This window comes from Salvia miltiorrhiza, chromosome 5 (assembly GCF_028751815.1).
Source record: "Salvia miltiorrhiza cultivar Shanhuang (shh) chromosome 5, IMPLAD_Smil_shh, whole genome shotgun sequence".
Lineage (NCBI taxonomy): Eukaryota > Viridiplantae > Streptophyta > Magnoliopsida > Lamiales > Lamiaceae > Salvia > Salvia miltiorrhiza.
In genome coordinates, this window is record NC_080391.1 from 27975777 (window position 1) to 27978638 (window position 2862).

General features: G+C 38.9%; 1 protein-coding gene across 1 annotated transcript; it reads right to left on the reverse strand.

The window, feature by feature from the left end:
- Positions 1-238: 238 nt before the first annotated feature.
- Positions 239-1738, reverse strand: LOC131026304 (BOI-related E3 ubiquitin-protein ligase 1-like). The gene is given in 4 exon segments (XM_057956142.1): positions 239-610; positions 612-875; positions 968-1334; positions 1415-1738. Coding segments are annotated over 4 exon segments (963 nt in total). The 5' UTR covers positions 1471-1738; the 3' UTR covers positions 239-334.
- Between the last annotated feature and the right edge of the window lie 1124 nt (positions 1739-2862).

The window sequence follows — 2862 nt, forward strand, 5'->3', positions numbered from 1 at the left end:
TCAATAGGACCACACATCAAAACTTAGCCGGTTAAAAAGTAAATTTCAAACAAAAGTGGGATTCCCAACATAACTTGTCACCATCATTTTCATTTTTTTCAATTGGGAAAATTAGAAAAACAAGATAGAAAGATTTCATTTTACTGACGTGTTTTTGCCAATTCTATATTTTAAAAGCTTAAAGTATGGCACAAGATTGTCCACATTTCATCACAAAATCAAATCAAGGATTATCGAATAAAAAGAATAAAGATTTTCAACTGTTAATTTCTAAAAAGAATTTACAGATGACTAATTTACATCCAAAATGTATAATTTGTATGGGGATTAAGTTTCAAGACATGTTGACATGCAATGTGGCGGTCATGCTAGAGTTACAGACGGGGCACGACTGCAGCTGCTGGGACCCACTCCCGCAACCGGAACAGAGGCAGAGATGCCGGCACGGCAGCAGCAATACGCACGACTCCCTCTCCCCACACAACCTGCACCGCCTGTCACCATAGCAACTGCTGCTGCCTTCATCTTTATCCTGCGCCTCGCCGCCGTCGCTGCTGCCGCAGCACGACTCCACGTCGTCCTCCACCGCTACCACGCCGCCGTCCTCGCCAGCCGACTTGCTGCAGAACTTGTTCGAGATTGCTGCGTAGCGAATTCGCGGTGGCTTCATTTGTTTGCGCTAAATCCCTCCATAGTTGGTTTTCGACGTATAGGCTTTTCACTCTCTCTTGAAGGACTAAATTCAACTTCCCCATTCTTTGAATCTGCTCGTCTTTTTCCTTCAGTTTCTTCATCACGCCTTCACCGATCGCCGCTGCCAGCAATCTCGCTTGCTGTTTCTGCCGTTCTTCTAATTCCAATCTAATCTTCTTTGTCTGCGGATTTGATGAAAAATATTTCAGATTAGATACGATTCGTGAATACGCATGCAGCAGAGTGTTGACAAAACGATGAAATTAATACGTACATGTTGAGAGATTAAGGCATCAATCTCGAACTGATACTGGTGGATTTGCGGCATAATATCGTCACCGGCGAGTGTCGGCAGTTGGTTAAGGCTACTGCTCTTCTGCTGTTGCGGCAGCGCCGCGAAATTCTGGACGGCGTGGAATTGATTGAAGGCGTCTCTGGAGCGCTTTCTCGGGGCGGAAATGTTGTAGGTGAGGCCGCTGTCGGTGTTGACGGAGGTCTTTGCCTCGCACACCGCCGCCGCCTGGTGGTAGAACTGATTTTCCGGCAATGCCTCGGCGGAGGGGATCCCGAGGAACCGCATCTGCTGCGCGTTGTAGGCGGCGGCCGCGCCGTTTCCCTGAGTAATCGCGTTCATCAACTCTCTGTAAATCAACAAAATCGATATGAGAAATCTAACAAGAGAGATTGAAAAGGAAAAGGAAATCAGATCGAGAAAAGGCACCTGTCTTGGATGAGTTGTGGTGGGAAGAGATTGAGATGCCTTGCTTCAACTGCCATTGATTTGGTGGAGTTGATGCGTTTTGTTGTTTTGATTTTTAGAGAGAGAAATGTGAGAGGAGCATGCAGTGAGGGAACTAGAGGAATGGGATGGGGTTGTGGTATTTATTTAAAGCGTTTGGTGTGGGATGAGAGAGAAGGTTTAGGAAAGTCAATCAATCTAGAGAGAGAAACGGAGAGTATATTTTTACATTGAATTCAGCAAACAGTATGGCCGATTATGCAGATTAAGATAAACAAAATATGTCAATTTAATTCTCTCAATAAAATAAAGAAAAAATTGGTCGAGAGCAAAATCAGGCTGAGGCCTACCCATTAAATAATTCCTATTCCCTAAGTCAGCACTATTAAAGCCCATTTCTCGGTTTCCCTAATCTGTAACGGCCTCATATCTAGGGTTCATACTGTCAACTCACTAAATACACAATTTTTTATATATGATTTGGATTCAATAATGCTATTTCGACAAAATTTATCTAGATAAAATATAGTTAAATATTTTATAAAATAAATTTATTTAAAATTTTTGGTTCAAAATAAAATAGGATTTAGCTAGTTTTATTGTTTTCTTTATATTGTAATTTTTTTGTAATTTTTTGATAACCTTTTTAATTATTATTATTTTTAAAGTACACAAACTACAAATAAAATAACAAAAAATAAAAAAAAATGTTAAAAAATTAAAAATCAATCGATTTTAATAATAATAATAAAAAAAATTCCCCTTACCATACATAATTGTATCTCTCTGTCTCTTTTTCTTTGTTTCTTCTTTACTTCTTTCTCTCAAGCAATATCGTTTATCTCCCTCTCTTTTTCTCTCGCAATGGGCATGGCAGGAGTTGAATCTCTGAAAGGTTGTGCGGTGGTGATGGCAATAGCAGTTAGGAGGGTGAATTCATTGATTTAGAAATGAATCAGTCAGTTTGAGCGCAACTTAGAAATTTAGTACCGCATGACGGCGGAGAAGATAATTCTAAACAAAATTTAACCCAGTTTAAACGCAACTTAGCCATTCAGCTTGGGAGCAACAAGAACGAGATGACAAAATGTTCCGAACTTTAATAGTGTTTTATGTCCCCAATTTTCAGCGTTTTTTTCATAAAATGTCTCGAACTTTAATTTTCTCCCAAAAAATTTCAAACTTTTAGTTTTTCTATAAAATGTCCCGCTATATATAGAAAATCCGATGACAGAAAAATGACAAAAAAAACTCCGAACTTTCAGCCTTTTTCTAACAATAGTGGTTTCCAGTATGATTTTTCAACAATGATGGTTCCCAAAATATTTCATTTGTCGAGATAAGTCATCTTTTCGTCACTGAATTTTGCATAGTGGGATATTTTATGAAAAAAAAAATTAAAGTTCGAAACTTTTTTGGAGAAAATAAAG